The sequence below is a fragment of the Diadema antillarum genome, unplaced genomic scaffold (genome assembly GCF_040938485.1).
Source record: "Diadema antillarum isolate AM-2024a unplaced genomic scaffold, OU_Dant_1.0 seq00000118_RagTag, whole genome shotgun sequence".
Taxonomy (NCBI): Eukaryota; Metazoa; Echinodermata; class Echinoidea; order Diadematoida; family Diadematidae; genus Diadema; species Diadema antillarum.
Window position 1 is genome coordinate 234,188 of NW_027271199.1, and position 26,043 is coordinate 260,230.

General features: G+C 38.2%; 1 protein-coding gene and 1 long non-coding RNA gene across 2 annotated transcripts; one reads left to right on the plus strand and one right to left on the minus strand.

Annotated features, from left to right (window-relative positions):
- Positions 1-866: 866 nt before the first annotated feature.
- Positions 867-7,048, minus strand: LOC139727069 (uncharacterized). Its single transcript, XR_011710729.1, has 3 exons — positions 6,961-7,048; positions 5,375-5,494; positions 867-1,126 (listed from the first exon to the last, which is right to left on the minus strand). It is a non-coding gene; the product is annotated as an uncharacterized lncRNA (long non-coding RNA).
- Positions 7,049-10,226: 3,178 nt separating this feature from the next.
- On the plus strand, positions 10,227-23,353 carry LOC139727073 (uncharacterized). Its single transcript, XM_071638050.1, has 4 exons — positions 10,227-10,250; positions 20,871-20,965; positions 22,170-22,257; positions 22,664-23,353. The coding sequence occupies exons 1-4, from the start codon at positions 10,227-10,229 to the stop codon at positions 23,351-23,353; spliced, it is 897 nt and encodes a 298-aa protein (XP_071494151.1).
- Positions 23,354-26,043: the final 2,690 nt, after the last annotated feature.

Sequence of the window (26,043 nt, forward strand, 5' to 3'; positions counted from 1 at the left end):
ACCAAATTAAATGATTTTGGTATCATAGTATTTGGCGGAAGATGCTCTTTTTAATGATGTCAAAAGATTATATAACTTTTAGACCGCAAGGTACTAAAAATCCACCGTTCTGCTTTTTTCGGGACACCCGGTATAGTATGTCATCTTATACTTATTGCATGGACATGCATTTCTCTCTCACCTCGCATGCAGGCACACGTCGCTTGTGAGCCATCGATTTCCAACCCATGACGTCACACTAAAATGCACTTTCGAGTTGGCGATTTGGGAACCAAAATATGGTAAAATTTGATACATTTAATTACTTTTTTTAGGTTCCAGAGGCTTAAGATATCATCAAATGAGAGAATTATATCATTTTAATAAAGGGTTATTTCCCCCTATGAAATTCTGCTTTAAATTGGTTAGTCAAATACCGGTTAGTGATTTGTTAAACACAGTCATGTGATGGCAAAACATTGGTAATGTTCGCCCATGGGAGAAGATTTTTGTAATGTTCTCCCATGGGAAAACATTTTCACGTAACAAATGACAGATAAAGGACCCGCGCACACACAGTGAATTTGGCTCTGCGCGAGCGATCGAGTGCGTTGTGTTGGTGGTTGACGTTCACGTATTTGACGTATTTGACTGACCCATATAATATAACAGATGATGACTCTTGTTGTCGGGAACGTGTATCAAACGTACATAGGGATATATAGGGTGTCACAACTTTGAGCTTCCCCATCCCCACTTTTTTTCTTTCTTTACCCCAGAAATAACCCCCTTTCTTTTTTGCTTGTTAGCTCATGAAACCCGGACGTGCCCCCTCCGGGTGTCGAGCGGGTGTGGCTTTTTCGAGTAGTGTTGAGCTTATTGGCTGTATGAGTAGTTTGCTGTATTACTTGTGGTCTCGTGAAGTCCAGAAACACACCTTTTACAGACACATCCGTGAAATTCTTGACGCGAATGCTTTTGTAGTTGGTCACACCGCAGAAGTATCGTCCAGCGTCATCTTCATCAACTCTGTTGATGACCAGAGAGTAATTGGTATCGATCGTCACCAAACCCGCTCGGTAGCTTTCGCCATATATTACATTCTGGTACCACGCTACCAGAAGAACAGACGAAGTGGATGTATTTCCTGAATGCATTTTGATCCCAAGAGATGGAAGTACGAAAAAAAAAAGGAAATATTTTTGCTGTGTTGTATCAACTAAGGTGCGGGAAATTCCTTTCCGTTGCAAGTACATTGATTTACATGCTATGTTTAAAACATTAGATTCATATGAATAGAAGAAGTAATGCGATGGAAGATACGGCTAGTTATGACGGAATCAACTGCTATATCAAGGAGGTTATTCTAATCAACAACAGAGACAGCAACGATTATGCAATATAATAAAGCGGTGTGTAAGAATTACAATTTATTTCACCAACTTGTAGGGCGCATGAAGTGACATGAAGCAGTACAATTTAGTGTATCACCCTTCACGTATATCTGTCTGCTACATAGACTTCTGTTAATTTTGTGCACAGTAGGGGCTATAGAACAATATTCGGGAGGGGAGGGGGAGAGGTCAGATTTCAAACACGTGAAGGTTTAGAAAGAAAGTTATGGGTATTGGGACATGTTGCTTCGATTTATTCATTTTTTCTTAGACCTTTTAACGCGGGGCCTGAGCCCCCAAACCCTACTTCTAGATCCGTGCACTGTGTAGACTGGAATTCTTGTTTTGATTTTATAAATATCTAGACTTTTTTTTCTTAAAACGGATGGCTAGTAACTGATCAGTGGGACTCAGTAGGAATGCTGGATGATGTTTGTTCAAATTCTTGTGGGATTCATTTAAGAGGACCGAGGAGCTTGAAGCTCCTTGAGAGAGCATCATATAACTATTGTTGTGTGAAAATCATTTACTTCAGAATGGTCTCATATTCAAGTAATGCGCAGTTTAATGCGCTTTCACTGTATGGGCATGTTAACCTGGAAACATTAAAGTGCATATTTCAATTCAATTCATTTATTTCCACATTTCTCATTTATGAACATTATAACAGAAAAAAAAAAGTTCTTTTACCTTGTAAACAATGTTCAGAACACAAAAAATATACATGGTAATAACATAGTAATTATAATTATAATGATAACTGGTCAAAATCGAAATGGGGTTGATCAAAGAGAAGTATGACGGGACCTACATGAAAGCTAGCTTGTTTGGCTGTAAGCCCCGAGTAAATCAGTGTTTGTGAAAAAGAAACGGAGAACGGACAGAAGATAAGACGAGATGATGTAATGGTGCAAAATAAGAAAATCGAGGTATGCCTATGTGATAAAAAAGAACAAGAAGAAAGAAAATACTAAAGTGTAAACCATTACTGTGACCGAGCTATCATTGGTTTCCGGAGTACAACATGATTTGCATAATTATAAAGCATGTTATTGCATTAAAACTATCGCCGGGATATGATCAGTAAGACACAAAAAGTAACATGTACTTACTGCTATGCCCCCCTTTATAACTTTTTTTTTATTATTTGATGTATCATGGTCATATTTGGCACGTAGGTAGAGTAAATTATTATTTACATAACAGTATATTTGAATTTTCACAAGGTCACCAATAGAGGGCGCTATTTACCAAAATATAACGAAATACATAGGAAATATGCTAGAAATTGATTGAAAATTGATTCAAAATGTTTTTTGTGTATAATTTCTTTATCCCCGTTATATATGTCTTGTTATAGACCAATCATTTTCATATTTGCCACAAATGATAAGCAAGTGGAATTTTATTGATTACTATGGTTGAAATTTCTCAAGGTCACCATATGGGGGCGCTATTCACATCAACATAGCGATACATTATGAGACCTGAGATGAAATGTTTGGGATGGGTACGTGTATAGTTATGACATTTCATATATGCATAATACTGGAATTTTGAGATTGCAAATTGATAATATTATGATAAACTAATGATATTAGAGGCATAACTTGGGTGAAGGAATCAAAGTAACTCAAAACATAAGGGCAATCTTTAGAACATATTATTGTTTTCAATTATCTCTATTATATCCATTGTTTTATACCTTTGTCACATAAAAACAAAGGAAATGATAAGAAAAACTTTCCAGATCCATAATTGCTTCGAATTTTGCTTCTTCAACAAATTTTAGCCGAGAAACACCCATTTCGTACACTGCAATGCTGTTAAATTTAATGGGAACAGAAAAAAGATGCAAAATCTGACTGACATGCTTATCAGTTTATGGTTGCCATGGCAACCAGCAACATCAAATACAGCTAAATTATACATCAAAATGTTTGCAATAAGATTTTAGGAAAAGTCGCCAAATTTGGTTAAAATCGGACTAAGGGCGAAGGAGTGGCAAATGAATATCTGGTAGGGGGCACAATGTGCCCCCCTTGGGCTTTAATGGGTTACGCCATTTGGTGCCTGCCGTCAAGCTCTGTTTAAAAAGTTAGAGAGAGCAAGAGGGAAAGAGGAAGAGAGGGAAACGAAGTAGAATGTCGAATTGCTAATGATGAATTCAGAGAGCCTGACAGCAAGACCCAATATGGAATCTGCAGCGTGTTGACAAGAATGTTTGATCGAACATTAACATACCACGATATTACATAAGACATTGCAATTATTCAGTTTCTGCAAGGTATGCACTCAATAAAGACCCTTTTCATTTGCGTTTAATTGAATATAAAGACGGGTAGCTTATCACTTCGGGGGAGAGGTCATTCCAGTATCTAGGGCCTGTCCGCGAAAATTGTTCGAGTACGTGGAAGGTGAATTGCGTCACTTTGGCGGCTAGGATAATTATGAATCAAATAGTTTTGCCTGAACATGCGAGTAAAAGCATCCGGTAACTCCTTGGCAGAAAATTCATACATAAATATGCCGATGTTGTAACTAAATAAATGTGTTGTTTTCAGTATCTTATTATTGAAAAATAAATCATTCGTGTGGGACAAATATCCAACATAGTTGATATTTCTGATGGCGCGTTTTTGAATACGGAATAGTATATCCAGAAGATTTCTAGGTGCATTCCTCAAAACAAGAATACCATAATTGAGGTATACGGAGTGATCAAAGCAGAATTAAGATTAAGCAGGATTTGACTTACAAAAACACTCTTCAGTTTATCAAGAACAACCGTGTTTGGTTTTTTTTTTTTTTTTGAAAGAATATTACTTAAATAACTGACGTGGGATTTCCAAGATAAATCACTGTCAATAAAAAGCCCTAGAAATTTTTTGCTACTAACTTGATTTAATTCAGTTTCATTAAACATGATGTTACAAGGAAGGGTTTTAAGACTGTTGCTAAAAAGCATACAATGAGTTTTATCAAATTTAAGTGAGAATTTCTTGAATATGATACCATTCTGAAGCAAATGATTTTTACACAATAAATATATAATGTTCTCTTAAATGAATCCCACAAGGATTGGAACAATCATTCCCTAATATTCCCACTGATTCCCACTGATCAGTTACTAGCCATCCCCTTTAAGACAGCGCATTCAAATTGGGATAAACTTGTGAATCTTGTAGTTGATCATTGATTTTGATGTCAAAAACACTACCCTGTTGAAACGCAAGTTCCATCTTAATGGCTTTGTTCTATTATTCTATTAATTCCTATTGTTATGTGTTCCATGTTCGATTAAGTGTGTTAGCTCCAAAAAAAATAAATTTCTTGCAATGTAAAAATCCTTCATATGTGACCGTGCATCAACGAAACGAAAAAAAAAAGTCGCACCCCTTGATTTTACATGAGTTATCAAAAAAAAAGGTGTATCAGTATCCTTATGTTTGGGATCATAGAATGAATTGGAAAGAGTGCTTTTAGCGGTTTTTCACCAATCCTTTTTTTTTTTGTAGAGTAGTGTGGTCAGGTGTGTCTTATAGAGTTCCCTTTTCATATTCTTTGCTCACTCTTCATTTTCAACTCTAATAACTTTTGAAAAAATGATCCTACTGCTCAATGGACAGAATGTGTTTATACAGCATGCTTAATTTCAACTTAATCCGATAATCCCTTCATTGTTGTTGCTCAAGGAGTTTATATCCCATTCTTAACAAAGCTTTCACAGCTTGGTGAAGATTAAGGGCTTAAATGGACCCTGTATTTCAGAGCCTCTTTCTTAATTGTCAGATAACACTTTCCAGAGTGTGTGCTTTCTTTCCATTATCTAGATAGGCTCGGAGAGTCCATTTGAATTGAGTTTTACATCATTTTAAAGCTTGGAATCTGTTCTTTTCGAATCTGCCCTTAACAAGAATTTAATGTCTGGCGACTTTTTATTTATTTTTTTTATTTATTTTTTTTTTTTTGATGGAGGGTCAGATTTATTAAGTTATCACCTTTTCTCCATGTCACTGTCTCTGGTGTCCCATAGAATTCACATTTAAGTTTCCCTTGAAGACCTCTCAACATAACCGGGCGGAAATCGACAATCACGGCGTCATCAGGAATTCGACAATCTGCGGAGCAACAATGCCACAAAGACAAGTCTTATCGCACAATATGTTAAGTTATGCATAAATGTTTCTGTTATAGACTTGTTAAAGGAATGTTACAGTTTCGATGGTGTTGGCGCTTCAGGTTTCCTACGTTTTCTATAATTATTATTCTTTTTAGGTAATTAGAAACCTTGTATGAAATATGAAAGAGCATGAAATTCTAAAAGGAATTCAACATCTGTTTGATGGAAATTGGTTTTATCTGAGAAATCTTAAACCAAGTGATCTTCATAAAAGATGGGACCCACCTCTTATTGGGATCTCTTTGATTTACTCTCGACTCTCAGACTCGATTTTCTTTGAGTAAATTTTGAAATCCTCCTAAAACTAAACACTATGCTCTTTAACATTTTATGACGTCCTTTCTAAGTAGGTCGCAACACAAGCTGAATCCTAACCTCAACAAATACTATCCCCTTAAAGTTTAGACGATAATATCAATGTGCCTGAAAGAAAAATAATGAGTAATCTTGAATCTTTGAGACATCTTTAAATATGCATTGTATAATAGATTTGGGAATGTTATGCATGAAATAGTCCATTCCATACTGAATTTTGAAATGCCCATATACTTAATATGCAGTCCGCCAGGTTCCCGTACGCAACGGGTTAATATGTGCATAATATGTAAATGTATACAATGGAAATTATGTGTCATTATGTGATTTTATATACATGTATTACTTCAAGTCTTACCTTGCAGTAAAATGTATGACATACTCTGTACTTGAATGTCTTCATTTTACTTCAATTATGTTCTTATATAAGACCTAATTGTTATGAGTTCTGAGTGCGTTTTTCTCTTACATTTCTTATGTTGTAGTGATATTTATTTCTTTTTGAATTCGATGTAATGTACGTAATTACGTAAATCTATGGAAATTGTTATGAATTTATGCACGGACCCGTGGGAAAACAGCTTATGCTGAATGGGTACTTCTGTATTGAAATAACTGAATGAAGAAATTATTTTTTATTGAAATTTTTAGTCATTTCATTGAAACCGTTTGCACCTTTTCGAAATTCTTTCCCACGTTTTGATTTTTAAAGCTGATTGTGAACTAATCGAACTTGTTATTTCTGTTGTTTCTTGTTCTTGTTTGTTTCTTTTGTTTTTGGTCACACTGCAGTTGTCGATTTGGCAATTCAGGTTGTCCTCATTATTCCTTTGGCGGTATTTGCTTTATTGCCAAGTTTGTGCATCGAAACAGGCATATCAATCATTAAACGTTATGATGTAGTGCAAAAGCATGTGACATGTTGTCATGGGCTTCAAGAGGATAATACTGTCGAATTCCTTTGCATTAATCGTACTATGTAAAACCGTAGTTGTGGCGATCATAAATTACATCTAGTTTTTCCAAATAACATTTTTTTTTTCACTCTAAAAACGATAAGAAAGAAAACGAGTATATGACAAAACTTACCTATTTCTTTAGAGATTAAGGTAAATAAAATAATGATGAAGGCAAGAGTCCGGTTGAAAATCATTGTTGGTAACTTCTCTTCAGTCAATACACCTATCAAGAAAGACAAATTGCATAGTAAGTCGCACCCAGTATATAAGTACAACAGTATCTTTACTTTTTATAAGGTATTGGAAGAGATTGAATGATTAAGATGTTGGAAAGAGGTCTATCTTCCTGTCTAAACTACGATGTGTTTTAGTTCGAAATTCAACTATTTCGCATAATTATTCCCAAAATTAAATGGCAAGAAATATTTCCATATTATTGGAATTATTGGAAGTGAAATAAAAAATTTACATGTTTTGACGCAACAGTGGGGTTGGGGTGATAAAAGATATCCTAACTCATTATATACAAGAGAGAGTTGTTTGGTTCCGATCGACACCCATGAGATGGAGAGATGGGAAAGATTGTAGCTATTAAATCGTTAAAAACTGCCCAAAATACAATATGTGTCATGTGTGCAGTAGCTTTTTTATCAATAAAATGATGACGACTCAAGGACTTGAAATATTTCATTATATACGTATTCTGTTACCCATGATCCCCCACATAACACACACAAACACTCAAACACACAAACTTACACACACTAACAGGCACTAACACAACGGAGGGAAAATACCTTGGGCGCAAATCTTACGGCGTTAAGTAGTTAGGTTCGAATTTCAACTTTAAAGACAAATCGCCAAGGTTGCAATAAGTCAATAAAATCATCATTGAATAGTTCTCAACTCTATCAATATATATATATATATATATATATATATATATATATATTTCATTTCATTTCAATTTATTTTCATATTTCTCACATATATCACAATAAAGTATATAAATACGAAAATTATACAAAACATAATTCAGATGAGACTTCATCAGAATGTACAGAAGTTTGATTTGGTATAAACACGAGGTCTGTATGCATGCGAATTACACTGTGGTCATAATGCGAAAAAAAAATATGATGGGGCCTGCGTAAAAGCATTAGCTTGTACAGCCGCAGGTCCCGTGAGTAATCAGATTAGGGGAAGTTTAAAGTACGGATGTTTTTTAAGACCAACTATATCTGGGGAAACCGATTAAAACAAACAAAACAAAAAATCCAATTAAATATATATCACTAAATAAAAATACAGAAAAACAAAAAGCTGAAAGGTCACATGTTGCAGCAGTGAACAACAACTGCAGAGATTCAAGGGGTGTGTTGCAGAGTATAGAAAATGGCGTAACTGTATGTCATAAATACATAAGTAGAAGGTGGGATAATGAGATTTGTCGTGAATGTAAACAATACCGAAAGCTCAGGAGTAACATTCCAGCATGGGTCCTAAAACCAAGCATTCCGTGTGACCATAGTAACCGACAGCTGTCACGCGCGAGAGTTTCGATAACCGAGTGGAACAATAGGTGCATGAACAGCGCAATAGGCAGACTGTTCAAAAATAGTGTTCATGGTTAGGATCCCGCCGGACTAAGGTGGGATAGACAAGGGGTAACAGGAAAGAGCAACAAGAACTATACACTATGCATGCCGTACAATGTAGCTGCTAAGAAGATATTGCTTCAGTTTTCGTTTGAATGAGGTTACAGTGGTACAACTTACAAGTTCCATAGGGAGTTCGTTCCAATATTTGGGCCCAGCGAACATAATGGTTTTTTTCGCGAAAATTGTTCGGGTACGTGGAAGGTGATATGCGTAACGTTGACGAGTTGGATAATCATGAACTGTATAATTTCTTGTAAACATTTGGGAAAATACGTCTGGTAATTGGCCAGTTGAAAATTGAAACATAAACAGGCCGACGTTGTAATAAAATAACTCGGGAATTTTCAAAATTTTATTACTTACAAAAAGTTCGTTCGTGTGGGATAAATATCCAGTGTGGTTAACAATTCTAACAGCTCGTTTTTGTACAAGAAATAACGAATCGATAAGGTTTTTAGAAGCATTTCCCCACGCCAGAATCCCATAGTTGAGATAGGGAGATATCAAAGTTGAATATATGCTCTGTAGAATATTACTTGGAAAATAATAGCTAAGTTTGTTAAGAACCCCGGTATTTCTAGCAATAATTCTGCTTACATAATTAACATGGGTTCTCCAAGATAAATCACTATCGATATGAAGACCCAAAAATTTTGTATTGTTGACCTGTGACAGATCAATGTTGTTTATCTTGACAGAGAGAGGTAACACAGGTAGCGAATTACTGAATAACATATACTGAGTTTTATCAATGTTTAAGGATAATTTGTTCGCAAAAATCCAAGATTGGACAGAAACAAGTTCTTTATTTATTATGTTTATAAGCGCATCAGGATTTTGATGAGAGAAGAACAAATTTGTATCATCTGCAAAGCAAACGAAGGAGAGAATCTTAGAGGAGTTCTGGATATCATTAATATATAAAATAAAAAGAAGTGGGCCTAACAAGGAACCCTGTGGAACACCACAAGAAATCAGTTTTGGTTGGGAATCGTGACCGTGAATACTTACAAATTGTTTTCTATTCGTTAAATAATCAGTGAACCATTCTAGCGCCCTTCCCCGAATTCCGTAATGATTTAACTTATAAAGTAAAATGTCATGGTCTATTGTATCAAATGCCTTGGAGAAGTCAAGGAAAACACCGACAGTGTGAGAAACATCATCTATAGCATGAGCTATCTTATCAATAAACTTGAGTAATGCGTGAGTTGTACTATGTTTTTTTCCGAAATCCAAATTGAGATTCAGTAAATATTTTTGCCTGAAGAAAAAAATTAAGGGTGCGTTTATACACAAGTCTTTCGAGTATCTTTGAAAAAGAAGTTAAAAGAGAAATGGGGCGATAATTATTGACATGGTGACATATATATATATATAGAGGGACGTGGTTCCGTATATTCACGTAGATGTGGGACTTTTCGCTAGAGTCACTCATATACCATTTACATGAGTTGCATGCACATATCCCAAACCATGTGGAATTCTCAGAATGGCAGTCGACAATATTGGGATAAAAAAACGACGACACAAAAATAAAAAGAACTGAAAATTTCCAAAGTTTGAGGACAAAACAAAGACATAAAGACCAACTTGGATGAAGAGAATGGTGGCTCATGAAGAGGTTTTAGGTCCATATCATGACCACAAAAAAAAAAAAAAAAATAGCCCATAGACGTCCTATTCGACAGTTCGAGAAGAGTAAATTTGACAAAACGGGGTACTCCATGTCACCATGTCACAGCTGTCAGGAAGAGAGGTAAGTGTGTTCGCAGCTCAAACGTCAGTATGTTTTTTTTTTTCTTCTTATTAAAAAGATAAATTTGAGAGAGACAGGAATGACAGGAAAACATCACTTCCGCTGACAAAAAAAAAAGAAAGGAAGAAAACAATAACTCATTTTTTTCCCCAGGCTTTAGGAAAAGCAATTCGTCTTTGGCTTCCCTTATACATGATTAGTAAGCTACTACATTCATGTCCCAGCCTCAGGCAAGCTGAAGGCATACTTTTTCATAAGCCGATAGCACAATTAATAGACAATTAATAACTCGAAAATATTACGTTGCACATTGGCTGTACGCTATGGAGGGTTTGAAATCCAGTGCCTATCTGTTGAGCGATCGTTTTGTTGTTTGTGGGACCAATTCATTCTATAAAGATAATGTCCTTTTTGCATATACTTGTATTTAAGTGAATGTTTGCTTTAGGTAGCTCTTATACAATGTACCTAATTTAAAACTAGTTCGCCCTTTGGACAGTAGAGAAATATGTCTGCAAACATGACAAGGTTATTACAAGTATACACTGTAAAGAATAGCCTGTACAATATTTCGTCTTATCTCAGTTCAAATACACAAACATACACACATTATGGCGCGCGGTCAGAGTCCACTAGGGCTGGATATACGCTTTCAATGCTCATTTATGGTAAGCCATCATGCTATGAGTTCACTGAGATCATGAAACACACGCATAACGCATATGTACCGATATATTGGTATATTCCTTTGGTAATATAACATTCCTCTCATTGGGGATTTAGCCTACGTTATCTCTTCAGTGTGTGTATTCAATCACCCAGAGTTCATTCTTTTGATGTATCTAAATTTAAGAAACGAAAGTAAAATATGTGATTGACACCTATTTCACTTCATTTTACGACTACTCTTTCATTCACCAAATTTAATGGCGTGGCAGATGACGTTCCTTGACAGAATACGTTCGTTAAACGAGACTATTGTTAAAAAAAGAGCAAAAACAAAAACAAAAACATCTGAGAGGAAGAACTCCTCGAAAATTTTAAAATGATCTTTAACAACTTTCGCATTGTAATGTGCCTGTTCTTAAAGCCAACATAATTCCTCGTTTGCAGTGTAATGTTTGTTTGTGATACATAGTCATCTGTGTCATTAAAATGAATTCACCTGCACGTTATGTTCAAAAGAATACCCTCAATAGGCAACAATACACACTGCAATAACTTACTCCTAAAGAATTGGATTAGGAGCGATATATTTGGAGAAAATGAATAACTGACTTCTAATTTAGACGTGTTTATGACTACAAACAAGTGTCAAGGTTGCTTCTTTTGGCATAATCACCAGACGTTTCGAATGTAGATTGCATGTGACGTGAAATTGCATATTTGGAAACACTGAAAACATTTGCACATATGTGTTAGAATATTGGTTCCATAATTTGTGTAATGATACCATTGCAAAGACACTGAATAGATAACCTTTTAGATCATTTTTAAACCAAGGAAATGTGTTGAGTACACTACATTAAATCGCATCCGTATGAAAAATAAGTATGTTTTCAATGCATTCAACAGCTGTTTGCAAAGCAAAGTCCGTCAGTTCATATCGGCATCGATGGCTCAGTTCTAAAATGAAATTGAGTCATTTGTTCGCTTATGTTGCATACCAATAACAGTATTTCCGGATTTTTCTATGTCTTTATCTTTTAGCAACAATTTGTTATAAGCTGAAACATTCGTATGCACTATTTGCATAACACAATTATTATCTGCATGTCTCACAAACACCCGTGTGTGTTAAGGAGCAATTAATTTTTAGTCCGTTTATTGTACCTTTATTACTGTCCAAAGAACAATGCTGATGTGAAATAAATTACTTTTTATCCGAAATGAGTAAACGAGTCAACCACTATCAGTATGCGTGTTACATGCAAGCTTCTAGATATTTTACTCTCACTGAAATGTATGATAATTATGTGTATAATCAGTTGTCCTTCAACTATTATTGTTCACACACTTGATTTTGTATACAACCATTCCAATTCCTAGTAAAGTGACTGATCTACGGAGACACTCAGACGTGGATTTGATATTTTATTAAAATGTTCATACTTAGATTAATCACATTTTCAGTTTAATCTCGTTCGCATAACAACACAGATCTAAAGATATTAATTTCAAAGGCTTTAGAGACTCCATCACAACTCGTAAGTTTTTGAACTCCAACGAAGAAATCAAATAATCACAGACTTCGGAAATTCGGATGAATTAATGCTTCTATTATTACTTTATTGATAGATGCCATGATACCTTAATACATACGATCATTCCATTATTCCCTTACCTAAAAAACACTGAATGTTGAGGATATGAATAGGTTTGAAGAAAACTAGAGTTAAGTTTTAAAAACTAGAAGTGAATATCTAATGCAGTAATTTGATAGGCACAATCCTGTGATGATTATCGCTTTTTAACATTTCAGTCAAATGAAGACAGGAACATACAGACATGAATTACGGAAGTGCGTTTGTGGGAAAGAGACATATGACACAAGGATTGCACGTACCTGTTTCCTGTAATTTAAGTCTGCATTATGATTAGTCAGAGGTCCTATGCGATCTCGTCTCAAACACATGTATCTAGAAAATTGATAAAGCTTTACCTTTCCTGGATTGTTACCCTCAGGTATCATTGACGATTCTTGTACTTAGTAAATGCGCTGAACTGGGCGCCGATTGTCCAACATGGTGTCTCGGTAGTATTTGCGGCTATTGCTTCTCGAAGTCGGATCATAAATCATGGCGCGTGTGCTAATACTATGTGATTAGGCCATTATATCCGACAGGACAGAGTTCAGTTTTGCCCGCATTTCTGATCGGTAGATCTATGGCAGCAAAATCAAAGTTTGTTTCTACAACGCAGCGAACTTTTAAGTCTTACCCCCCCCCCCCAAAAAAAAAAAAGGTTGCGTTTACACCATGTTCCCGGTGGCCACAGCCGCCCTATTTTCTTGAAAAGTAATGTGCCATGGCTAGATGAGACATTATATTGTCCCCATACCGTACCCCCCCCCCCCCCTCTTCTCGTTCCATTCCTCGGTCCCCGGTCCCCGGTGAACATTACAACTATCAGACACTGTTCTCACGGCGTCTGATCAGGCTAGACTATCGATATTTCAAATATCCAGCCACGCACCCTACCCAGTGTTATCACGGCATTAAAAATTCGTCATTATAGTACCGAGACTGTCATGACATTTATTTTTTTTTTAACAGTTTAAAATCTGACACAGAATTAACGGCAATTACGGGAGCCACGTTTTACAATCGGGGGCATCCCACGAGACCGACACCCACGAGTCATACGGTCCACGAGACCGACATCAATAATAGGTCCATGAGTCATACAGCCCACGAGTTATACGGCTCAGGAGTCATACAGCCCATGAGTTCGACTCTAAGCACAAAAGGCTCATGAGACCGACACTAAGGAAATATAGCCCATGAGAACGACACTAAGCAATAAAGGCTCAAGAGACCAACACTAAGCAAAGAAAGCCCACGAGACCGACAGTAGGCAAAAAAGGCCCACGAGACCGACAATAAGATAAAAAGGCTCACGAGACCGACACTAAGCAAAGAAAGCCCACGAGACCGACAGTAGGCAAAGAAGGCCCACGAGACCGACAGGATAAACAGCGACATCTACATGTCAATCACCTGTACAGGGTGTTCCATGAACAGAAAAATAACATACTGGCGGGACGGTGTAATTTCGTCACGCTATCAATTGAAAGATGGTGACCCTCTACATAATTGTGAACGACATCAAATATGTGTTTGCACATACGTCTGGCGGGGGGGGGGGGGGGCAAGTGTGTCAGGGAGCGACATTGTTATCAAGTAGAAAATAGAATTGTATTCTTCATGCCCCCGCCCCACCCCACCCCCAAAAAAGAAATAATATTCTTCATCCCCCCCCAAAAAAAAAGACAAAAACACAAATGAATTAAAAAGAGGACAAGATCGATGTATGGATTAATTTTAGAGCTTTGATAATACCATCGTGCTATTCTTTAATAGGCTTTCCCAGATTTTAGCTAGAAGATGGACAGGATATAATTTTTACCTCTTCTCTTTCCCGATTCACTAGTTACTTATTCTATTTTAGAAATTCTACCCTCCTGCTTGGACGTTTTGCGGTAAGATCTATTTGTAATTTTCTTTGTAGCTATAATGTAATTCGACTGATTAAAACATTATATCGCAAGGATTTACCTCAATTTGTGGCTTGTGTTATTCTTCTCCAAACAGTACATTATTTTTCGGGAAATGCAATAGCTGTTTTCATGGATGCGTCTGGTTTTTTTTTTTTCCGAATCCCGAACGCTACCTTAATGGACGATTCAGTTTTTTTTTTAATTAATACTAAATCAACACCCTCGCAGGTTTACTGTGGAAAAATCTGTTAAACTTTGTTACTGTATTTTGTTCATTTTTTTTCACAAACCACACCCATGCAAACACAACTAAAGATCCTAATCATTTCGGGGTGGGGGGGGGGGGGGGGGGGGCAACTGATGGGGGAACACCCCGCCGGAGATGGCAACCCTTCTTTTCCATCTCTCATATCTTCCTATGCTATCACCAGGACACCCTATACAATTTATTGGTCTATAGTGTTCATCCTGTCGGTCTCGTGGGCCTTCTTTGCTTAGTGTCGGTCTCGTGAACCTCTATTGCGTAATGTCGGTCTCGTGAGCCCTTGTATGCGTAGCATCGGTCTCGAGGACCTTAAAGTGTAGTGTCGGTGTCGTGGGCTTTGTTTGCTTACTGCATATTGAAAACTTTCTGTCATCTGCGAAGCCGCGCTTCCGCGCGAACGCTACAACACGTAAAACGGGTAAAAAATCGACGCATTTTTCCACAAAATCTGCCATAACTTGTAAAATATTTAAGAAGCAAACTTGGGGCGCCCGGATTCTGAAAGTGGACACTTAAGGGATTATTTATGTGCACGTATCTTTATTGTAACATTTGTAGCAGTGACGTAAATTTGATCAGAAAAGTACCTTATGAGTAGAATTGTCTATGGCGAACAGTCCAAATTTGACGAATTTGGGCATATTTTGCCGTCTTGCAATTCTTCCAGACGGGATATCTCGAGAACGGAAGGTCGCACAAACTTGGGGCGCACGGTTTCAGAAAGTACAGATTCTGCCTATTTTTGTGATATAAGAATCTTGTCCATTGGTTGAGCAGTCCTGACGCAAATTTGCAGTAAAGCTAGACTACCCATTCACAATTGCTGTCATAGGGAACGTGTACAATCCATACAGAACTATCACGTGACGAGACTACCAACGAAAATTTGAGCCGTTGACCTTCACTGTCTGCCGTCGTCAGCAGTGTGAATTCCTGTGATTTCAAGCTTTTGTTTCTCGCCAAATATCATTTTCACGCAATATCCAGATACAGTTGTATGTGAGACATTATCTAGATACGTAGCAGCCTTATTAGCAACATAACTGTTAAGTTTGGGAGCAAAAACAACCAAATACATTCCACATTCCGTCTCATTTTTCGATGATGACTCTAGTCGGACTGGTGCATTTCCTTCGGAGATGGTAATAATGTAGGTAGTTGCAACGGTCGCTTGCCACCTGCTGTCTGCAATCGGGCGCTTATATACACGTGTTGTACGCAGGTAATCAACTGAAATAATGTTGTAAAGGAATGATAAGGTCATAGACTATATCATATCAACTGTAGATTTAACCCGATTTCTGTCGCCTACACACACAACACACTACGCGTGAAATTATGTGAACATGATGTCCCTCCACGAACGGGGCTGCAGGCCACCCCCATTGGGGTCATCCCACGAGACCGACACCCACGAGTCATACGGTCCACGAGACCGACATCAATAAAAGGTCCATGAGTCATACAGCCCATGAGTTATACGGCTCAGGAGTCATACAGCCCATGAGTTCGACACTAGGCACAAAAGGCTCATGAGACCGACAGTAAGCAAACACAGCCCACGAGACCGACACTAAGCAATAAAGGTTCACGAGACCGACACTAAGCAAAGAAAGCCCACGAGAACGACAGTAGGCAAAGAAGGCCCACGAGACCGACACTAAGCAAAAAAGGCTCACGAGACCGACACTAAGCAAAGAAAGCCCACGAGACCGACAGTAGGCAAAGAAGGCCCACGACACCGACAAGATAAACAGCGCCATCTACATGTCAATTACCTGTACAGGGTGTTCCATGAACGGAAAAATAACATACTGGCGGGTGCAATTTCGTCACGCTATCAAGTGAAAGATGGTGACCATCTACATAATGAATGACATCAAATACGTATTTCCACATACTTCCAGGGGGCAGGTATGTCAGGGAGCGACATTGTTATCAATTAGAAAAATAGAATTGCATTCTTCATGCCCCCCCCCCCCGAAAAAAAAAAGGAGAAGACAAAAAACACATGGCCAAATGAATAGATAAAAGAGGACAAGAACGATGTATGGATTAATTTTAGAGCTTTGATAATGCCACCGTGCTACTTTTAATAGGCTTTCCTAGTTTTTAGCTAGAAAATGGACAGGGTGTACTTTTTACCTCTTCTCTTTCTCTATTCACTATTTTCTTTGGCTATATTAGATATCCTACCCCCTTGCTTAGACGTTTTGGAGTAAGATCTATTTGTAATTTTCTCTGTAACTATAATGTATGTAATTCAACTGATTAAAACGTTTCATATCGCAGGGAGTCACCTCAATTTTGTGCCTTGTGTTATTCTCCTCCAAAACAGTACATTTTTCGTGAAATACAATAACTGTTTTCATGGATGCATCTTTTTTTTTTTCCGAATCCGAATCGAATATGTATATATTATACAGGACCTATATGAGAAATTGTCATTTTTTAATCATTTACTGCCATCACATTTCGTGGTATTTTTTCCTTGATAATCTGATTTTTCGAGCCAATGCAGATTAACATCATAGTACAACAGAATCTCATAAGATCCCAAAATCCGTGAAGAATAGCTAAGACCACTTATCTCTCATCAATTCAATGTATTGTATTTGCATTAAACAAAATGTATATGCTTTATTTTCTTCCTAATTCGTTGACTTGTATTAAATTCTTGTCTGCAGCTCCACCTTCTCATCATGTAATTTAAGTGATGTTAATTTGCCAGTTCTGTGACGAGTTTTCCACAAGCAACCACCTACAAGAATAAAAACGTAATGATTTTGGCAGCCACTTTGTTTATACAGATTAGATTGAATTGCAATGACAATTTTTCTTACAAGCCGTTTTTTCTCTATTCAATTCATAAGCATGCTCAAATCATGCCGATTTTTACTCTATAAAATGCCTCCCACTAGAATATAATAACAATCACCAAAGGCAGATCTCTTTCTCTCTCTCTTTCTCTCTTTTATTTTTTTTTGGGGGGGTGGGAGTAGGAATATATAAAAGAGGTCAAAGGGTTAACATGCAAACGAGGGTGTCTTGGCATCTTTAGTTAATGTGGAGAGATCTGTTGCACGCTTTCACTGACTTTTGTTCACTTTTTTCACAAATACACACCCACGCAAACACAATTAAAGATCCTGATCATTTCGGGGGGGGGGGGGCAACTGAAGGGGTAACACCCTGGCAACTCTTCTTTTCCATCTCTCATATCTTCCTTATGCCATTATCAGGACACCCTATACAATTTATTGGTCTATAGGTGGCGCTGTTCATCCTGTCGTGGGCCTTCCTTGCTTAGTGTCGGTCTCGTGAACCTCTTTTGCGTAATGTCGGTCTCGTGAGCCTTGTATGCGTAGCGTCGGTCTCGTGGGCCTTTTAAGTGTAGTGTCGGTCTCGTGGGCCTTTTAAGTGTAGTGTCGGTCTCGTGGGCTTTGTTTGCTTACTGTCGGTCTCATGAGCCTTCTGTGCGTAGTGTCGGTCTCGTGAGCCGTATAATTCCTGGGCTTATTATACTTGATGTCGAACTCGTGGGCTTTATTTACTCAGTGTCGAACTCGTGGGCTGTATAGCTGGTGGGCTGTATGACTTGTGGGCTGTATGACTCGTGGGCTGTATGACTTGTGAGCTGTATAACTTGTGGGCTGTATGACTCGTGGGTGTCGGTCTCGTGACGTGCACTCCCCCCCCCCCCCCCCCCCCCCATTAACGTGTCGACTAGCCACGCGCCCCACACGCACTCACTTTCGCCAGCGTCTGCTACCTCGGATTTTCTGCGTGAATTAGGGCGAAAGTTTTCAATATGCGGTCTCATGAGCCTTTTGTGCGTAGTGTCGGTCTCGTGAGCCGTATAACTCCTGGGCTTATTTTACTTGATGTCGAACTCGTGGGCTTCATTTACTCAGTGTCGAACTCGTGGGCTGTATAACTGGTGGGCTGTAGACTTGTGAGCGGTATGACTCGTGGGCTGTATGACTTGTGAGCTGTATAACTTGTGGGCTGCATGACTCGTGGGTGTCGGTCTCGTGACGTGCACCCTTACAATCTCGCGTCGTTTCACGTCCATTCCGGGTGTTTGTTTTTGTTTTTTTCCACAGTGGCCTTAAACGGATCTGCCGAGGTTACCGGGGAACATGGTGTAAACGCAGGTTTGACCCTGTTTTAAGTTTTCTTTGTGTATAAGACACGGCATCATATGAGTGTTCGCCACATCACTCCAGTCTCAGATCAGGTCATTGTATAAATAATATTAGTATCTTCTTGCATAGGCCTACTGTGGGAGAGAGAGAATGTGTCATAATGGTAACTGCAGGAGTGTTTATTCGCAAGTCATATCTAATCTGCTGAAATATGCATTTGGTTTCGTAATCTTGTGAGTGCAATTTAAAAAAACAGGAAGATGTCGTCCTTCTAAGTAAATATCATGATGAATAACATGTGGAATCTCCCAAAGCTGAATGAAGCTCCCTGAAGCTCTCTGAAGCTATTTCGCCACTATGTTATGTAGTGTCAGTCTCTTAATTTTCAGTTTACTTATTTTGAAATCACTGCCGATAGTTTCGACGTGATCCAACTCACTCGTTCATCTATCGATTAGGAGATGACCCTTCTCCGGTTTCACCCAGGCTACAATAACTGAATCACTTGCTGCCGCAGCGGGTTAGCGCGCTAGTTCACGAACTAGCCCAAAATTTTGGAGAACATTTCAATCAAATGGTGCGCTACTTGCGTCTTCATTGCACATTGACATCAGGCTGATAAAAACAGGCCTAGAGTCTTCTCCTACCGGCCATTCCGCTTCTTTACTATACTGTCAATGTGCATAATATTTCATTTCATTTTATTTCATTTCTTTTTTATTTCATTTCCAGGACAATTTCATATAAACAAATTAAGTACAATGTATCTTTTACATTTCCAAATGAAATTTAGATACATGTCATTTGTTTACATGAATCAATAAACATACTAAATTTAGTTGAAGAAATACATTGACAAAATGTGACTGAATCATAACAGAGAAAAGGTCGGAAATGGAGGGGACTGCTAAAAAGCCAAGCTTGTAGAATGCAGTCCCTTCGTGAGTCGTGAAAATTATAGTAATAATGCAACCAGACAATTTGACATAATCCTCGGGAAACAGAACATAAAACGAGTACGCACACAAACGCACACACAGACAGAAACAAAGCTGCTCTCTTACATACGTGTGGAAAGAATAAACAGGAGGTCAAAGGCCAGAAGGGGACAGGAAGACAGAGGAAGACAGAGGAAAGGGCAAAGGAGGAAAAATTCAAGGGTCGATGCCAGGGCAAATGAGACTTTTGTCTTACCGAGAAGTGGACTATATGAGTGATATATTATAACAGTTATGAAATAAATTAAACAAAGTAAAGACATTAACAGCAAAGAAATCAGTTAGTAGCTTTCGAAATGCAGATCCCCAGTGATATAAGAATTAATAAACATTTTCGTCAAATTCAAAGTAAAAGTATTGAAACCTAGAGATTCTTTTATGCTGCTGTCAAGGGAATTCCAGAATTTAGGTCCAGCGAAGCAGAATATAGACTTTGCAAAAAATCGTCCTAAACAGTGGTAAATGGAATTCATTGGTTTGTCTAGTGGGGTATGAATGTACAGTTTTATTTTGAATAAACATGGAGTCAAACGCAAAAGGAAGGGAATGATTTATCAATATGTACATAAACTGACCTAAATTCAAACAATACAAATCCTTGATTTTTAAAACATTATTTTGATAAAACAAGTCATTAGTATGATATCTCCACGATTCTATACAAATAATACGAAGAGCTTTTTTCTGCAATGATAATATTCTTTCTAGATATGGGGAGTAAGTGTTTCCCCAGGCGAGAATGCCATAGTTCAGATTGGGTAAAATTAAAGATGAATATAACATTAATAAAACATTTTTGGGGAAATAAAATTTAACTTTCCTGGCCAAGAGTCTAACAGATTCCGCTGAGACTGTAAGGATTATGAATGCATAGGTTGAAATTCATCACTTATTATTTCCCTCACCTTTTTACTACCCATCGGGGTGACGGCGGGATCTTGCAGAGATACCACCTGTAGATTACTTATACATCATCATCTTCATCCACAGTTAGACGTCAAGATCCACCGGCGGCACTATCGTCTGGAACCCGACATCGACCTTTTCCACTTTGGAGAGTACAGTGACGTCGGAGGCCCTGTCAAGTACTACACTTGAAATCACCATCAGATGGGAATCAAATTCCATCGACAGAAACCTCCTTCATCAGAGTCATGTTAAATTTTGGTTTTCAGGTTGTTCACGACATAATCCAAGGATACGTCTGCTCGTAATTTGCCCATATCTCCAGTGGGTATAGAAGATGCTTTTTTTTTTTGTCTGCACAGAGGGATTTTCAAACTTTTCAAATTTTGGGCAGCGTTTGAAAAACACGTTCTAGACGGTCTTTGCAGAAGGTGTGACAACAGTAGAGTTGGTTGGTTGAAAATTTCAGTCAATTGGTTAATTGAACATCAACAAACAGATAGGGTACTCGAGACCTAATTGGCTACTGATTTCAAGAAACATTGCTTTTTTGTTGTCCATATCACGATTAATCTTTTTTTCAGTAAAACAAACAAACAAACAACAACCAACGCTGCACAGTTGTAAACTATCAAACTTGAGCGGAAAAAATGGATTGAAATAACCAAGAGACAGACAGACTGACAGACAGACATAAAGACAGACAGAGAAAGAGGTAATTGTGAACTTGTAATGCATAGTATACCTGCATTTTGTTGAAATTGCATGAGGTACTAAGGCTCGCAAGAGTATTTAACATGCTGTTGTGGATAAAGTTTTAATACTCACCAATTTAGTGCGCTGAATCTCTGCCTAATAATTGGAGATTCCTCGTTAACTCCGACGTGCAGTTGAGCGCACGTGAACACAACTAGTCCTGTTCTACGTTGCGCCTGCAGGATGGTGCAAAAAAAAGTGACTTCTGGATGTTAGCACTAAAATCCCGTGGCTCTTAACATTAAGCTAACCTCGAGGTTAGCTGACTACGAGTGCGTCTACACGGTCCCTAAGTACAAGCTTAACCTTGAGGTTTCCTAACCTCGAGCTTAAGGCTTGTCTGAACGTAACTATTGTCTCACCTAAAAGCGTGTAAATTAAATCTGTTCGACTGGACTTACTTGTGAAAATCACGGAGAAAACAGTTTCGTGACTCGTCCGAGTCACTTCTTCAGCTCTGTCTGGCTGGCGAGCATTCACCCGTGGAGGGTGAATGGGCGATGTTACTGCCTTTATTGTCTGTACGTCGAGGAATTTTTCGGATCACCGACTTGTATGTTGGTGAAACGTTGTGTCGGAGTCCCCCTCCCCTGTTGAGTGAAGGATTTTCCGCATTCACATACACAGCTTCACGGACTCCTCTTTCAAACCATCTGGTTTCCTTGTCAATGATGTCGACCTCTTTGTCTTCAAAATGGTGCCCCGTGTTCTTCAGGTGGGTGAACACGGCCGACTCGTTCCCAGCTGAGCTGGATCTACGATGTTGGTAGAGACGTTTGTGGAGAGGTTGTTTGGTTTCACCGATGTAGTTTTCTTTGCAGTCTTTTCCCTGACACTTTATCCTGTAAATTGCATTGTTCCGTTTGTGTTTTGGGATTTTGTCTTTAGGATGAACTAGTCTCTGTCGAAGAGTGTTGGTCGGCTTGAAATATGCAGGAATTCGGTAGAAGCTGAAAATCCATTGGATTTTCTCTGACAGTCCTTGGCAGTATGGGACTGAAACCCCTCTGCCTCGTTGTGGGTTGTGCTACTGGAAGCCCTGTCTCTGACGTCCCGTTTGCGAGGGTGAAGGGCTTTCTCAATGCTCCAGTGTTTGTAACCGCTTTCAGGACGGTTCGTAGGTGTTGATCACGGTCAACAAGGACGGCACCTTGTGTTCTTCAGTTTATCGCAAACCCACACACACAGACCAGTACTTGTTGTTCGACTCCCACCACCCACTTATTCACAAACTTGGAGTTGTAAGAACTCTGTTTCACAGAGCATCCTACCTCCCTTCCTCTGAAGAGACAAAGGAAAAGGAACATCAACACCTACGAACCGTCTTGAAAAACTGCGGTTACAAACACTGGAGCATTGAGAAAGCCCTTCACCCTCGCAAACGGGACGTCAGAGACAGGGCTTCCAGTAGCACAACCCAGCAACGAGGCAGAGGGGTTTCAGTCCCATACTGCCAAGGACTGTCGGAGAAAATCCAACGGATTTTCAGCTTCTACCGAATTCCTGTATATTTCAAGCCGACCAACACTCTTCGACAGAGACTAGTTCATCCTAAAGACAAAATCCCAAAACACAAACGGAACAATGTAATTTACAGGATAAAGTGTCAGGGAAAAGACTGCAAAGAAAACTACATCGGTGAAACCAAACAACCTCTCCACAAACATCTCTACCAACATCGTAGATCCAGCTCCGCTGGGAACGAGTCGGCCGTGTTCACCCACCTGAAGAACACGGGGCACCATTTTGAAGACAAAGAGGTCGACATCATTGACAAGGAAACCAGATGGTTTGAAAGAGGAGTCCGTTAAGCTGTGTATGTGAATGCGGAAAATCCTTCACTCAACAGGGGAGGGGGACTCCGACACAACCTTTCACCAACATACAAGTCGGTGATCCGAAAAATTCCTCGACGTACAGACAATAAAGGCAGTAACATCGCCCATTCACCCTCCACGGGTGAATGCTCACAAGCCAGACAGAGCTGAAGAAGTGACTCGGACGAGTCACGAAACTGTTTTCTCCCGTGATTTTCACAAGTAAGTCCAGTCGAACAGATTTAATTTACACGCTTTTATATATGAAGACCTGAATATAAAAACGACCCAAGTCCACTTTTCGGCCAAATTCAGGTTGACATGGGAAATTGTAGCTTATCCATGGTCTCATCTTGTGTATAAATGATAAATCCTAATTACCCCCGGAAGTGCCTGAAATGAATGAGTTAAATCTTATATTCATGTAAGAATGAAGGACTTGGATCATTCTTACATTCATATTATAGCGCCCTCTATCATCCTTCTCTCATCTCTATAGCAGAATATCATGTATATGAATCAAAGAACGACCCAAGTCCATCACACAAAATGGTCTCTCCACAAGTGCTTCCCATCATCGGACAAATAAAAAAGATATGAAGTTTTTTTAAAGTTTACTCGAAATGGTCTTCCATGGACTTGGGTCGTTCTTATATTCAGATACTCATATATATACATATGAAGGGTTTGTTTGCAAAAACCGATAAGTTCATTTTTGAAGACTTTGAAGTACGATCTCTGTCATAAAGTACAAAAATGATATATTGGTCACTACATAAAAAGGTATATTTTTGAAGTTATGGTCAAAAGAAGCATTTTTTTTCTTATTATTCTCTCTATTTTTCTTGACCTTTAATCGCAAATATCTCCATTTGGCAAATATGGACTTATCGGTTTTTGCAAACAAACTCTTCATACTTAGGTGTTTCAAAAAGCATTTCCCACTTTTGATCATTAATAGTGCAAAAACTATTCATCCGATAAAACTGTAATTGATATGAGTAATAACTGAATAGTGTACAATTTTGTTGAAGGTAATTTGCATGTGAAAGCATAAATCAGTTTCATGAAATCTAAGATTGATTTTGAAGTAAGGTTTCAGATTTTGGTCAAATTTTAATCCTCTGTACAAAAATGAACTTTGCACAGGAACCAATGATGTGTATGTGAGTGTGTGCTGACAATGGCCCTGAACAATGGACATGCATGAACCACCTGTTGACTAGGCGTCAGTCTCGCGCTCCCTGGCATATGAATGCTTAATCAATAGTTCATGAGAGTTGCCCTGGGCACTGCTAGTCTGAATTCATGCACGGTAAAGGGTTAAATGCATACACACGGAAAAAGTAAGCACATGCTTCCATGTGCTCGCAAACACATTTCATTCCAGCTGGCAATCATTTTCAAATATTGCTTCACCATATCACTAAATCTGGCATTTTTCATTGGGGCGATTTGTTTCACAGTATATTTATTTAAGGCTCCATATACACAAGTGTATACTCTATCATATTGATTTTCTTTGCTTCCTGTCACCATGTTTACGTTAGAACAGAAGGTAAATTTCGTTTTTTTTTTCAGAAGTAGGGAGAGCACTGTCGCCACTCAACGACAGTATCGGTAGGCATTTGACTTTACACAGATACTGGCATAGGCTGAATAAAGACTAGTTGTGATAGTGGAATTTCTCATGAATAAATAATGAAGCATTCAAACCCTGGTCATTGTTCAGGACCATTGTCAGGGTGTTAACCACACACTCCCATACACACCCATTGACCCCTGTGCAAAGTGATTTTTTTTTTTTTTTTTTTTTTTACAGAGGGTTGAAAATAGAGCAAAATCTGAAACCTAACTGTGAAATTAATCATGGATTTCATGAAAATGATTAATGCTTTCATATTTAAACCACCTTCAACAAAATTGTACACTATTCAGCTATTGCTCATATCAATGACAGTGTTATCTGATATATAGTTTATGAATTATTAAGAATCAAAAAGGGGAAAATGTTTTTTGAAACACCTAGTATATATACATGTATATGTGACCCTGCATCACGAAACAAACAAAAAGTCGCAAGAAATGGATTTTTAGTTAAGAGTAGATTCTGAAAGAGTAGACTCTAAGCTTTAAAATGATGTATAACTCAATTCAAATGGACTCTCCTAACTTATCTAAATATTGGAAAGAAAGGACACACTCTGGAAAGTGTGAACTGAGAAAACAGGCTCTGAACTTCAGGGTGTATTTAAGCGCTGAATCTTTACCAAGCTATGCCAGCTGTGGGATGAATTGAACAAAAAACAGGATATTGACCACTGCAGGATCAACAACAATGAAGGGATTATCAGATTAAGCTGAAATTGAGCATGCTTCATTAGTATATTCTGTCCATGATTAATACTAACTTCCAATGCAGTAGCATTATTTTATTTTTTTTTTTTAAGTTTAGCTGTTAATATTGGAGTTGAAAGTGAAAAGTATGGACAGGGTTTTTGAGAAATGGGATGAGATTTCTATGAGAAACAACTAATCATACTATTCAACCAAAAAGTGTTCGAGGAAAACTGCTGAAAACACAAGTTCCTGTTTGTTTTAATGATCCCAAACTTTGATATAATATAGAAAAAGACTTGCTCTTTCAGAAAATATGAAAAACTCAAGATTAGTTAAGTTGACCC

What these genes read in the sequence shown, in the direction of transcription:
- LOC139727073 (XM_071638050.1), top strand. Translation starts at nt 10,227, where the DNA reads ATGTCACAGCTGTCAGGAAGAGAG. An exon ending in GACGTCGGAGGCCCTGTCAA is followed by an intron (nt 20,966 to 22,169) that starts GTACTACACTTG and finishes TCACATACACAG; the next exon opens with CTTCACGGACTCCTCTTTCA. An exon ending in TGGTGCCCCGTGTTCTTCAG is followed by an intron (nt 22,258 to 22,663) that starts GTGGGTGAACAC and finishes GACGGTTCGTAG; the next exon opens with GTGTTGATCACGGTCAACAA.